The sequence below is a fragment of the Trichosurus vulpecula genome, chromosome 8 (genome assembly GCF_011100635.1).
Source record: "Trichosurus vulpecula isolate mTriVul1 chromosome 8, mTriVul1.pri, whole genome shotgun sequence".
NCBI lineage: Eukaryota > Metazoa > Chordata > Mammalia > Diprotodontia > Phalangeridae > Trichosurus > Trichosurus vulpecula.
In genome coordinates, this window is record NC_050580.1 from 24,374,218 (window position 1) to 24,387,290 (window position 13,073).

At 42.1% G+C, this 13,073-nt stretch overlaps 1 protein-coding gene and 1 non-coding gene across 2 annotated transcripts in view; one reads left to right on the top strand and one right to left on the bottom strand.

Moving 5' to 3' along the window:
- Nucleotides 1–2,032: 2,032 nt before the first annotated feature.
- Nucleotides 2,033–13,073, top strand: part of CABCOCO1 (ciliary associated calcium binding coiled-coil 1) — a 180,517-nt gene continuing 169,476 nt past the window's right edge. Inside the window, exon 1 of the mRNA XM_036736955.1 lies at nucleotides 2,033–2,091. Within this exon, the coding sequence (XP_036592850.1) occupies nucleotides 2,056–2,091 (36 nt within the window). The 5' untranslated portion in view covers nucleotides 2,033–2,055. The remainder of the gene's footprint in view (nucleotides 2,092–13,073) is intronic.
- LOC118830442 lies at nucleotides 4,712–4,814 on the bottom strand. Its single transcript, XR_005009077.1, has one exon. It is a non-coding gene; the product is annotated as a U6 spliceosomal RNA (small nuclear RNA).

A 13,073-nucleotide genomic window follows, 5' to 3' on the forward strand; every position in this document is an offset into this window, starting at 1 on the left:
TCAATTTCACCAACCTTCATTTTTAAAACATTCATTTTCCAAGAACAGAATTCGGGGGTCCCACCAGTCTGATAGCTTTAGAGCTGGGCGGGTTCTAATCGTGAGAGGCAGTGGGATATGGTAGAAAAAGGCGTGGGCCATGGAAGGACTGCTGAGTTTGAAGCCAAAAGACCCGGGATTAAATCCTGGCTCTGTTATTTCTTATATTACAGGACCTTGAGAAAGTCACTTCCTCTCTGGGGCTCTGTTTCCTTATCTGTAAAATGAAGAATGACCTCTGACCCTTTCAACTCTAGTCTATGAGTCTATGATCTGAGCTAAAGTGCTAGCTCTGGATCCTGCTTTTTGGGTGCCCCTTGGCAAGGCACTTTACCCATTGGGTCTCAGTTTCCTCATCTGTCAAACAAGGAGATCCAAGATCCCATTATATGAATTCAAAGGTCAGTTCTAGCTCCACAACCTATAAATCAAGGAGCATTTATTGAGCACCTACTGTGTGCCTGGCCTTGAGCTGGCTGCTGCCTATGCAAAGACCAAAAAAAAAAAGTCCCTGCACCCAAGGAACTTACATTCTTTGTGTGGGGGAGGTGTGGGGGGGACTTGGACAGACTTAAGCAAATACAAAATAAATACAAACAAAATAGGAAGTAATACTGGGGAGGACACTTCAGCAGATGGGGGAATCTGGAAAGGCTTCATGTAGGAAGTGGTGTCTGAGCTGAGCTTTGAAAGAAACCAGGGATTCTAAGAGGTAGGGGTGAGAGAAAGGGCACGTCAGGTATGATCACAGACTGGGAATAGGCCAAGAGATTGGAGATGGATTACATTGTGTGAGGAGCTGCAAGCAGGCCGATTTGGCTAGATTGGAGACTGAATAAAGGGTAATAAGCCTCTAGTTGAATTTGCACTTTTTTTGTTGTTTTTGCACAAATATCAATAAACATTTGTGGCCTGAGAGTGGAGGAGCTATCCATAACCTATGCTCTGTGGGAACTGGAAGTCTCTTTAAAAATAAATTCAATATAGGAGCTCTCCGTGTGTCTGGGAAAGGCATCTGTCTTACAAATGGATTCAACATGAAAGCGACTCCACTAACCTCCCAGGTGACAAAAGCCCTTCCACTGTGGAGATTTTTCTTCTTCGCTGGCACCTGCCTACTGAATATATGGGAGATGAAAATGAGCTTCCTTTCAGCCAGTTCAGGTGTGGCCTCCAGCCTGCCTGCCTCCTCACTGGACAAAGGCTTCCTTCACTCACCCCTCTACACTCAAATGATCTCCCAAAATAGATCCCCAAATGACCCTCGTGGCAGCAATGCTAGGAGTCGTTCAGAGTGCCCTGTCTTATCGCAGATCCCTCCGACCTCCCCCTTCCAGGCCTCCCGTCATCCCCCTTAGCTTTGACCAGATCTTAATAGAGCACTCCGTCTTGATCTGGGCTCCCCCAGGAAGGATGGAGGCGGAGAATGTACAGAGAGCTCAATGGAGTGGCACAAAAATAAGGCTAGAATTGAAGAATAAGGCTTCCGAGGGGAGGTTCAGGTACTGGGGTCACTCAGGCCCCAAGGGAGAGTGGCCAGGTGACTGTATTTGCTCTTCAGGCACATCAGCCTGTCAGCCGGGGGCTGGTGACCAGCGGCTTCTCCTCCGAGGGGTTTGTATGTGCCGTGGTACAGGCGAGATACGGGCCCCGAAGATGGAAGGGAAGCTCAGAGGGGCTGGCAGCAGCAGTGGGGGGACCAAGGAAGGCAGGGTGCCTGCGCTGAGTCTCAGCCAGCAAAGACTGCAGGGTGACCTCCCAGACCATCTACTCCAACCCTTTTATTTTACAGAAGAGAAGTGAAGCCCATGGTAGTAAAGTGGCTTGGGAAAGAGGATTTCTCTCAGCTCCCTCTCTCCCATCTGGCTGACTCGAGAGCCTCGCTCCAGCTCCCTCCTCCTTTGCCAGCCCCCGCCCCGCTGCGGCCGGAGTGAGCACACTCCGGACCCGCCCCCAGCTCCGCCCCCTCCCGTTGCGAGGTTCCCATGGCAACAGAAGGACGCTTCTCCTGAGAACATGAGCATGACCAGTGCCTCCTCGACCCTGCTCCAGGTATGGGCTCCCTCCTTCCCTTTCTTCCCTCACCCCCATGGGACCCTAGAGAGGTTATGTCTCCCAATCTCTGGACCGGCAGCAGAGGAAAGGAGAGTATAGGACGGGGGAAGGTGAGTGCAAAGGTTTCCAGAAGAGGCGGAGCAACTGGGAACTCTGAGCCCCTTGACGTTGAGAGCAGGGAGGGACCTTAGAGAGCATCCAGTTCAAAGACCTCATCTTATAGACTAGGGGAGTGACCGTGAGGCTGGATAGAGTGCTGGGCGTGGAGTTAGGAAGCCAGGTTTAAATGCCCCCTCAATACATCCTAGCCAAGCCTTAGTCCCCCTCTCTGTAAAATGAGGGGAGGGATGAACTGGATAACCTCTAAGACCCCTTCCAGCTCTTATGACTTGCCCAAAGTCACAGTAAAGCTCAGAGCTAGGATTTGAACCCAGGGCCTCTGACTCCAAATTCAACACACTTTGCAAGTTCTTTGAGGTTTTGTCCATCATTTTAATAAAATATAGTATCTACTATCTAAGAAGAGATAAGTTACTTCAGGCCTAGAACTAGAAACATCCTCAGAGATCAAGGCTAGGCCTCTCACTATAAAGATGAGGAAACTGAGACCCGACACCTGAAGTGACTTGGCACTGATGACAAATAGATTTCACCTTCTCACCTCCAAGAACGTTTGAGAGACAGGAAGTCTAGAGTCATCATAATAACAATCATTTTTATATAGCTGCTTATAAAGCACTCCCGTACGACACTCCTGGGTCAGCCTGGGCAGCACAAAGAGGGTTATTCCGCTTTACAAAGCCATTGCTCTGCCATTGTGTAATGAAAACAGCAGAGATTCAGAAGATATAGGTTCAAGATCTGGTTTGGGCCTCAGTTTCCTCATAAGTCAAATGATGGTCTCCAAGGCTCCTTCTAAATCCTTTGATACTTGTGAGAGTAAACTGTTCTCATGAACAGGGTTTGCAGAGAAAGTCAGCAAGCAATTTTTTCCTTGAAATAATTTTTTAATTCTGTTAAGTATTTCCTAGTTACATGTAAAAAAAGTTTTTAAATAATCTTTTTAAATTAATTTTAGTTGATTTTTTTTATTTTAAAATTTAAATGTTTTTAATTTTAAAAATTGTTTTTAATTCTTTCCCTCCCTCCTGCTTATACCTCTACTTGAGAGGGCAAGCAATTTGATATTGCTTATACATGTGAAGTCATGCAGAACATATTTCCATATTAGCCACATTGCAAAAGGAAACACAAACAAAATAAAACATAAAAATAATGAAAATGTTTAAAAAGTCTGCTTCAATCTGCACCCAGAGTTCATCGGTTCTCTCTCAAGATGAATAGCATTTTTCATCATGAGTCTTTTGAAAGTGTCTTAGATTATTGTGTTGATCGTGGTAGTTAAGTCTGTCTCAGCTGGTCATCGTTACATTATTTTTGTTACTATGTACAGTGTTTTCCTGGTTCTGCTCACTTCACTCAGCATCAGTTCATGTAAGTCTTTCCAAGGTTTTTCTGAAAGCATCCTGCTCATCATTCCTCATAACACAGTAGTATTCTATCACAATCATATGCCACAAGTTTTTCAGCCATTTCCCAGTGGACGGGCATCCCTTCTATTTACAACTCTTTGTCACCACAAAAAGAGGTGCTAACAAAACTTTTTTGTACAAATACATCCTTTTCCATTTTCTTTGATCTCTTTGGGATATATACCTAGTATTTCTGGGTCAAAGGATGTACACAGTTTCCTAATCCTTTGGGTATAGTTCCAAATTGTTCTCCATAATGGTTGGATCAGTTCTCAACTTCATCAATAATGCATTGGGGCTCCTATTCTTCCACACCCCATCCAGCATTTGTCACTTTCTTTTTCTGTCATGTTAGGCAATCTGAGAGGTATGAGGTGGTGTCTCAGGGTTGTTTAAATCTGCATTTCTTTAATCAGTAGTGATTTTAGAGCATTTTTTATGTGACAATAAATAGCTTTGAATTCTTCGTCTGAAAACTGCCTTTCATGTCCTTTGACCATTTATCAGCTGGGGAATGGCTCTTATTTTTATGAATTTGGCTCAGTTCCCTATATATTTGAAAAATGAGGCCTTTATCAGAGAAAATCACTATAAAACCTTTTTTCCCAATTCCTTTTTTTCCTTCTAATTTTGTCCATATTACTTATGTTTGTGCAAAACCTTATTCGTTTCATGTCATCAAAATCATTTATTTTGCTTCCAGTAATCCTCTCGTCTCTTGTTTAGTCAAAAACTCTTCCCTTATTCATTTATCGGACAGGGACATTTTTCCCTTCTCCTCTAATTTACTTATATCACCCTTTATGTCTGAATCGTTTATTCATTTTAAAATTATCACGGTATACAGTATGAAGTGTTGGTCTGTGCCTAGTTTCTTCTGAACTGCTTTCTAGTTTCCCCAGCAATTTTTGTCAAATGTTGAATTCTTACCTCAAAAGCTAGTACCAAATCATCAGTCATTTATTAAGTGCCTAGTATATATATATATATATGGTATGTATATATATATATATATATATACATATAAAAATAATTGCATATATGTGTATATATATAGTTGCATATATATGTATGTGCATATACATATATATATGCAATGCTTCATGAATTTGCTTGTCATCCTTGTGCGGGGGCCATACTAACCTTTTCTGTATTGTTCCAATTTTAGTATATGTGCTGCCAAAGGTCCCTGCCCTCCTAGCACATAGTGAATGTAAACACTAAATAGCAGCTGTTTCTCTTTTGGGCAGGAACCCTGAGGGTCTTCCCTTCCCAGTCTGATTTTTTTTTTGCTGAGTTTTTGATTGAAGGGGCCATCCCTTGATTAACTTCTTAAAGAGGCCTACTCACTGAAGGGGTGCTACCTCACTCAAAGTGAGAACCTGAAAAGGCCTTAGCCTGAAAGGGCCAGGGTGTCCCAATGCATCCTGGGCCATCCAGTCATCCTGATGAATATCAGTCCACTGGACCCAGATGGCTCTCGAGGAGAAAGTGAGGCTGGTGACCTTGCATAGCCCTCTCACACTCAAATCAAAGTCAACTTCAAGTCATGTCATCATTTCCCTGATGTCATGGTTCTCTTCGAGAACGAAGGACAAACACAACAACAACAGCCTAGTATATGCCAGGCACTGTGCTAAGTGCTAGGAATACAAACATAAGCAGAAAGATAGTCCCTGCCCTCAAGGAGCTTACATTCTAATGGGAGATGATAAAATAAAAGTAAACTGAAGGGGTGAAGGCAGAAGGGGAGAGAAAGTCCCTGGTGCACCACAGCCAAGAAGTTCCATAGAATCAGGAATGAGAGGTTCTTGGAAGAACCAGCTGCTCAGAGGAAGGGACCACAGGAGTGGAGTATATTTCTAGTGTGAGAAGTTGTATTGGAAATTAAGGTGGGACTTTTTTTACTATTTTCTCTTTTAGAAATGCTAAATAATCCAGTGCCTTTGATTAAGTCTTACTAGGTACTAAGCTCCAGGCACACACCCTTGTGCTGATTAGGTATGAATCCTTCAGACTCTGAACAGAGTATAAAAACTAAGAGGTTAGCATTTTGTCTGGGACTCTCACTCACTGGAAGAGTGTTGAAGTGGAGACTCTGACCAGCCATTGCTAAGAGCCTGCCACCCCCTCCCCTGCTTTGAAGAAACCCAGATGTTTTGTTTGGGGGCTCTCAGTCACTGGGAGAAGGGCAGGGGACTCTGGGCAAGCCCTTGTAACTGCCCCCCAGCTTTGCTAACCCAGACGCATTGGTTCTTCTCTGGTAACTATGAATTGTGATTTGGTCTGTTTATATTGTCTCTGTCTGTAATTTGTTTGTATTTGCTCTGAAGTTCAAGGTGCTGGCTTTTCCTCCTCAATAAAGGGAATGATATTTGTGTGTTTGATTAAACTGAGATTGTTAACCCCTTAAAGTTACTTTCCTTAGTAAAGCAGATCAACGAACCTGTGCTGGCAGCTCTTGTTGCTGGTCTTGTTGGGTCTTACACCCTCAGTAGCAGCTGCTAGTAAGATTGTTGCTACCGAAGTCCAGGGCCAGAGTGAATTTTCAGGATGAGGAGTCCACTGAAGTGATGGAGAAAGTCCAAAATATCAGGAGTAGTGTGAGAGAGGAATGCAGGGGATAGAATGTCAGAAGTAAGATCTGAGCCAGTCTTCCTCACCCCAAACTTAGCGCTCTATCCTCTGTACCTTTTCACGTAGTAGTGGTGGTGGCAGGAGTGGTGGTAGTAATGGTAGTAGTATGGTGGTGGTAGTAGTAGTGGTACTAGCAGTAGTACCAGCAGCAGCTGTAGTGGTGGTGGTGGTAATAATGGTAGTGGTGGTAGTGGTAGTAGCGGTAGTAGTAGTAGTAGTAATGAAGATATTTGGGATTCTGGGGCCCCGAGAATGCTGAGGTAGAGTCGCCCAGAACAAATTCACACAATCAAGCCTTCTTTCAGTCACATGGCAAAAAGTTTATTGTACCACCGATAGTGGCAGGCGAAGTTCCTGTGGGGAACTTGGAACTTAATGGGGATGAATCTAAAGCTTATATAGAAAAGGGGCAGGGAAAGGAATGTTAAAGGTGCTAATCAGGTAACGCAAGGGGTCTGGGTGTCTTTGGGAGCAGGCATTAGTGATCCATGGATGGGAAAATTCAGGGGGTCAGCAGAGACAACTTTGCTGATATCAGACATTGAAGGAGAAAAGACAGGTTTTTGTTGTTGTATTTTTGTTTCTTTTGTTTTGTTGCCAGAGGCGTGAACCTTGGGGATCTGGAGTGAGGAAAAGTCCTTGGGCCAGCCAGGGACAGAAATCCTTGGGCCAGTATCCCTGTGTCTGTTCTGATAAGGGCATGTGTTCTGTCTGCAACAAGGGAAGATTTTCTCTCAGGACAGAGACATCCTGAGAGATTGGGAGGTTTCCAGAGACATGATCTCAGGGCTGAGGCCTAAGCATGAGCACCCCATCATTGATAGGAGTAGTGGCGGTGGTAGTGGTAGTAGTAGTGGTGGTGACCTAAATTCAAATCCTGCCTCCAACACGTGTTATCAGTGTGACTCTGGGCAAGTCACTTGTTTCAACAATTTGGCTAGCAGCTGTTGCAGGGGTGAGAGACCAACACAAGCCCAACAACAAGAACACTGCCAGGACAGATTCTTTTGATCTGCTTTACTAAGGAAAGTAACGTTAGGGGGTTAACAATCTTATTTCAATCCAACATACAAATATCATTCACTTAGTTCAGGGGAAAAAGCCAACACCCTGGACTTCAGAGCAAATACAAGCACGTTACAAACATCAACAGACAGACCTTGTCTGATTCAAATCTCAATGCATACTTACCAGGGTTTAACAAAGTCCCAACATCCAGGTTTACAAGCTGGTGGGCTCTTAACAGCTGCCCAGAGTCTCTTCCAGTCACATGCCACTCTTCCAGTGAGTGAGAGCCCCTCTCAAACGGCTCTGTTCTCTCTTTTTATACAGTCTTTGGACATTATCAAACATCATCTGAGCAACCAGAACTCAGGCTCCTCCTATTGGCTCTGGTCTTTAGCAACTCCCCTTAGGACCCTGAGGGCTTCAGGCCCACATAGACTTAGCACCTAGTAGATAGGGGTTTGGGCCTGGGGCTTTGCACCTAGTAAGACTCAATTAAAGACACTTAATTAATTTATCATTCTAAAACAGTAAAAGAGTCCCAACTTAATTGATATTACATCACTTAACGTCCCTCACCCTCAGTTTCCTCACCTGTAAAATGGGAATATTGGCAGCTCCCTCTGAAAGTGGTTGTGAGGATCAAAAATAGTCATACCAACAGACAGATGTCAAGTCTCTGGCAAACTTAAAGACCTCTAGAAACGTGGATTCTTATCATCATTAATGCATCACGTTATTGTGAGGAGCAAACCAAACCTTAAAGCTCTACAGAAATGTGAGTTATTTGTTTTTCTGCATCAGACAGGCCCCGCTGCTGCTTGTGCCCTGCCTACGGCTACTCACTAGTAACACAAATCTCTGCCCTTTGTCGCTGAGCATGTCAATGTTTCCGCTCTGCACTTTGTCTAAATATACAGTGAGGCTAAGTCACAGATGGCTTGGAAATAAGCTTGAAGAGAACAAGGGCAAAGAAAGCCAGGCTTGTGATATTCTGAAAGAAGGCCGTGTCTTTTGGTCCACATATTACCACCCCCCCAATCCCCCATCCCCAAATAGAAACTGCCAAACTGAGGCCACAAATTCCTTTCCACTCCCAGACATTTCTGTTTTTAAAGAACTTACAGGTGAGAAGTAATTTTAGCACCAACTTTTTAACTTTTTTAATCCAAATAGCATTCCTGGGTAGGAGATAAGCATTATCTGCATATTACCAATGGAGAAACCAAGATAAGAGTCATCAGCTGCCCTATAGAGAGCCACCTTGCTGGGCATTGGTAACGTTGGCAGTTCCCCCAGAGTTCCACATGCCCAGGTTTATCGCCAGGTCAGAACACGCTGACTCTCCAATGTGCTTTTAAAAGTAGGGATGCATACAAACATGCTTTAGTTGTATATTTGTTTAGGCAGCTAAGTGGCACAGTAGTTAGAGTGCTACACCTGGAATCAGAAAAGACCCAAGTTCAAACCCAACCCCAGGTACTTACTAGCTGTGTGACTCTGTGCAAGTCGCTTAACTTTCCCCTACTTTGACCTTCTCATTTGTAAAATAGAAATGCTAATAATAAACATATATGGGGCACTTACTATGTGTCGGACACTATCACTAACAAAAAAAACTGATGGGATCCTTGGTTTCATGTTCCACTAGCTGATTCTGAAACTGGCACCTTTCCATGGCTAGAAGAGAGAATCTAAGGGTTGTAATGAGCTCATTAGTTTGACTCATTCCTTATGAAAACAGGAAATGGCCTCTTCCTCAGGAGACATCAACCTTTACATGCCTTACTTAAAAGGTCTGTCTGATAATGAATATCAACATCTGGCAATCACCCGGGGCCTGAAGGCCCACGGGGGGGGGGGGGGGGGGAGGGCGGCTCTCTGAATGAGGCAGGGTGTTCAGAGAGGAGAGTGCTGGAGTTAGGAGGTCCAGGACCTAATCTGCCGCTTCCTAGCAGGGTGACCTTGGGCTAGTTACTTAACTGTAATTTAACTGGTACTTAATTTTACAATTATTATCTCAATTGACTCTCACGACAACCCTGGGAAGTAGGTGCTGTTATTTCTTTCCATTTTACAGATGAAGAAACTGAGGCAGACAGAAGTTAAGTGACTCACCAAAGGTCATAATAAATAGCTCTCAGGTTTGTTGTATCAAATGACATAACATGTGTCAAGTGTTTTGCAAGCATGAAAGAGTTTTATAATGGCTCGCTTTTATTATTGACCATAGTAATAATGTGACATCGGTTTAACTTGCCTAAGATCGCCTTTTATCCTTAGTCTCTCCCAATTTTCTCTCAGCTGTCGTAGCAGAAACAATGTGAATTCTCTTCTATTTGCTATGTCAACAAGAAGCATGGGAAATGACCCAGCTGAGAGGCAGTGCAGGAAGAAGGTTTGCTTAGTCTTAGGACTAAGAAGACTGGTGGGCGGGGGAGGGGCAGGTGTTCTCTAAATGGCAGAGAAAAGCCAGGAAGTTTTCTGACCTCTCCACAGTTTCCATTGGAAATGTTAAATCAAGCCTTTAAATGGACTCTGGACTACAGAACCCACGAAAAGACAGAGTGAAACAATTTTCCAGCTTAAGATAACTTAGAAGGACTCCAGGAAAGATCTGTCTCACTTGGGTAAAAGGACAGCACAGCCCAGCACAGATGGTGTCTGGGCAAGCCAGCAGGGAGGCTCTTAGCCACAGCACAGATCAGCAACTGAGGCCCCTCAGTCCTGGCTCAGCAGGCCAGTGCCACCAGCAGGCCAGCTGTGAGACCTCCAGCCCCATCACAGAAGGCAAACTGCCAGCCCCAGAACCCCAGCACAACAGGCGTGACTAGACCAGGCCACCCCAGCTCAGTGGACAATCTACAAGCGCCTGAGGCCCCAGCACAGAAAGTCAGTGACCAGGCCCCTGGCCTCCAGCATGAGAAGCTTGGGACAGTGACCCCTATATTCCAGAAGCCAACTTTAAAAGTAAAAAAATAAGATAAAAATCAACAAAAACCAGAAAAGAGCCCTGACCACAGAAAGCTACTATGGCGACAGGGAAGATCAAAACACAAACCCAAAAAAGGACGACAGTGTCAAAGTGCCTACATGCAAAACCTCAAAAGGGAATATGAATTGGTCTCACACCCAAAAAGCCTTCTTGGAAGAGCTCAAAAAGGATTTTAAAAATCAGAGAAGTAGAAGAAAGATTAAGAAAAGAAATGAGAGTTATTCAAGAGAGAGTCAACAGTTTGGAAAAGGACAAAAATTGACTGAAGAAAACGATTTCTTAAAAAATACAATTGGCCAAGTCAGCGGGAGGGGAGGGATCCACTGAAGAAAATAACTCTTTAGAAAGTAGAATTATCCAGATTGCAAAGGAGGTACAAAAGCTAACTGAAGAAAATAATTCCTTAAAAATTAGAATTGGGTAAGGTAAAGCTGATGACACTATGAGATGTCAAGAATCAATCAAACAAAAATCAAAAGAATAAGAAAGGGAAGAAAATGGAAAATACCTCATGGGAAAAACACCTGAAGGGGAAATAGGTCCAGGAGAGATAATTTAAGAATTATTAGACTACCTGAAAGTCATGATCAAAAAAAGAGCCTAGACAACATCTTTCAAGGAAAACTGTCCTGATATCCTAGAACCAGAGGGTAAAATAGTCATTGAAATAATCCACCAATCACCTCCTGAAAGAGATCCCAGAATGAAAAGTGCAAGGAATATTATAGCCAAATTCCAGACCTGACAGGTCATGGAGAAAATACTGCAAACAGCCAGAAAGAACCAATTCAATATCAAGGTGCCATAGTCAGGATTATACAGGACTTAGCAACTTCTACATTAAAGGATTGTAGGGTTTGGAATATAATATTCTAGAAGGCTAAGGAGTGTGCATTATAACCAAGAATAAATTACAGAGCAAGACTGAGCAAAATCTTTCAGGTAAAAACATGAACATTCAATAAAATAAGGGGCTTTCAAACTTTTCTGATGAAAAGACCAGAGCTGAACAGAAAATTCCACCTTCAGATACAAGACTCAAGGGAAGCATAAAAAGGTAAACAGGGAAGAAAAAACGGAAACATGTTATTAAATAAGGTTAAACTGTTCACATACTAGAAGATGATACTTATAACTCTTGAGAACATTATCTCTATTAGGGAAGTTAGAAGGAATATACATAGACAGAGGGTATGGGTGTAAGTTGATTCTCATGTAATGATATAAGAAAAGAAAGGGGTGGGACAAAAAGGATTATACTGGTAGAAGATGAAGTGGGAAAGCAAAATGGGGTAAATTGCATCACATGAAGTGGCACAAAAGACCTATTACAGTAAAGGGAAAGAAGGGAGTGAGCATTGTTTGAACCTTACTTTCATCAATTTAACTCAAAGAGGGAATAACATATACAATGAGTTGGGTATAGAAATTTATGCTACCCTATAGGAAAGTAGGAGGGAAAAGGGAAAAGAAAAGGAAGGAGGGGCTGATAGAAGTGAGGACAGACTGAGGGAAGGGGTGATTAGAAGCAAAACACTGATGAGGAGGGACTGAGTGAAAGGAGAGAAAGAGAAAAGTTTAAATAAGGGGGAAAATAAAATGGAGGGAAATACACAGTAACCGTAACTGTGAATGTGAATGGGATGAACTCTCCCATAAAATGGAAGTGGATGGTAGAGTGGATTAAAAACTGGAATCCTAAATATGTTATTTGCAAGAAACACATTTGAAACAGAGACATACTGACAGAATAAAGGTAAAAGGTTGGAGCAGAATATATTATACTTCAGCTGAAGTAAAAAAAAAAAGCAGTGGTAGCAATCCTGGTCTTGGACAAAGTGAAAGCAAAAAATAGATCTAATTAAAAGATATAAAGAAGGAAACTACATCTTGCTAAAAGATACCACAGACAAGGAAGTAATATCAATACTAAACATATATACACCAATTGTTACGGCACCCAAATTTTTAGAGGAGATGTTAAGTGAGTTACAGGAAGAAATAGATGGCAAAACTATAATGGTGGGGGACCTCAACCTCCTCCTCTCAAAACTAGATAAATCTAACCACAAAACAAACAAAAAAGAAATTAAGGAGGTAGATAGAATTTTAGAAAAGTTAGATATGATAGAGCTCTGGAGAAAATTGAATGGGATAGAAAGGAATATGCCTTTTTCTTGGAGGTACATGGCACCTACTCAAAAATTGACCATACATTAGGGCATAAAAACTTTGCAATCAAATACAGAAAGGCAGAAATATTAAAGACATCCTTTTCGGAGCATGATGCAATAAAAATTACATGTAATAAAGAGCCATGGAAAAACAGATAAAATTAATTGGAAACTAAATAAGCTAATCCTAAAGAATGAGTGAGTCAAACAAATCATAGAAATCATCAATAATTTCATCAAAGAAAATGGTAATAATGAGACAGCACACCAAAATTTATGGAATGCACCCAAAGTGGTTGTTGGGAGAAATTTTGTATCTCTGAATGGTTACATGAATAAAATAGAGAAAGAGCAGACCAGTGAATTGGGCATGCAACTAAAAAAATAGAAAAAGAAGAAATTGAAAATACTCAATTAAATCCCAAGTTAGAAATTATGAAAATAAAAGGAGAGATCAATAAAATTGAAAGTTAGAAACCTATTGAATTAATAAATAAAACTAAGAGTTGATTCTATAGAAAAAAAACAATGAAATAGATAAATCTTTGGTTAATTTGATTTTAAAAAGAAAGATGAAAACCAAATTACCAGTATCAAAATGAAAAAGGTGAATTCACCACAAAGAGGAAATTAAAG